At 58.4% G+C, this 341-nt stretch overlaps 1 protein-coding gene across 2 annotated transcripts in view; it reads right to left on the bottom strand.

Moving 5' to 3' along the window:
• Positions 1-315, bottom strand: part of LOC112465011 (fumarylacetoacetate hydrolase domain-containing protein 2) — a 6,250-nt gene extending 5,935 nt beyond the window's left edge. Inside the window, exon 1 of one of the 2 annotated variants that reach the window (XM_025032370.1) lies at positions 39-315. In XM_025032370.1, the coding sequence (XP_024888138.1) occupies positions 39-187 (149 nt within the window). In that variant the 5' untranslated portion in view covers positions 188-315. The remainder of the gene's footprint in view (positions 1-38) is intronic. The other variant, XM_025032379.1, reaches the window with a different exon arrangement.
• Between the last annotated feature and the right edge of the window lie 26 nt (positions 316-341).

Raw genomic sequence — 341 nt, 5'->3', positions numbered from 1 at the left:
GTTACGGCCCTGGATTCCACACTACTCACAGTACTCACCTCATATCGAGCGCGCGGCTGACGGAGAAGTTTCGGCTGCCGGCAATGCTGGCGACGGCGAAACACGCATTGCCCTCGCTCTTCCCGCACGCGTTACCGAACGCGACACACGCTCTACCGAGCAGTCGTAATTTTCCACGATAGGGCATTTTTCGACGAACGTTATCGCCGATAGAGGTAAGAGGGCGAGCGGGGAGCGAAACAGAGAGAAACCGACGCGATTCGAGGGGCACAAACGTCGTGAGAGACGAGACGCAACTGAGATCACCGAGAGGCCACGGCCACGCTCTTTCGAGTGTCGTG

The sequence above is a fragment of the Temnothorax curvispinosus genome, unplaced genomic scaffold (genome assembly GCF_003070985.1).
Source record: "Temnothorax curvispinosus isolate PA1 unplaced genomic scaffold, ASM307098v1 QBEX01001498.1, whole genome shotgun sequence".
In the NCBI taxonomy this organism is placed as follows: domain Eukaryota; kingdom Metazoa; phylum Arthropoda; class Insecta; order Hymenoptera; family Formicidae; genus Temnothorax; species Temnothorax curvispinosus.
The sequence above is the reverse complement of the archived record's forward strand: the minus strand, read 5'-3'. Positions and strand labels throughout refer to the sequence as shown.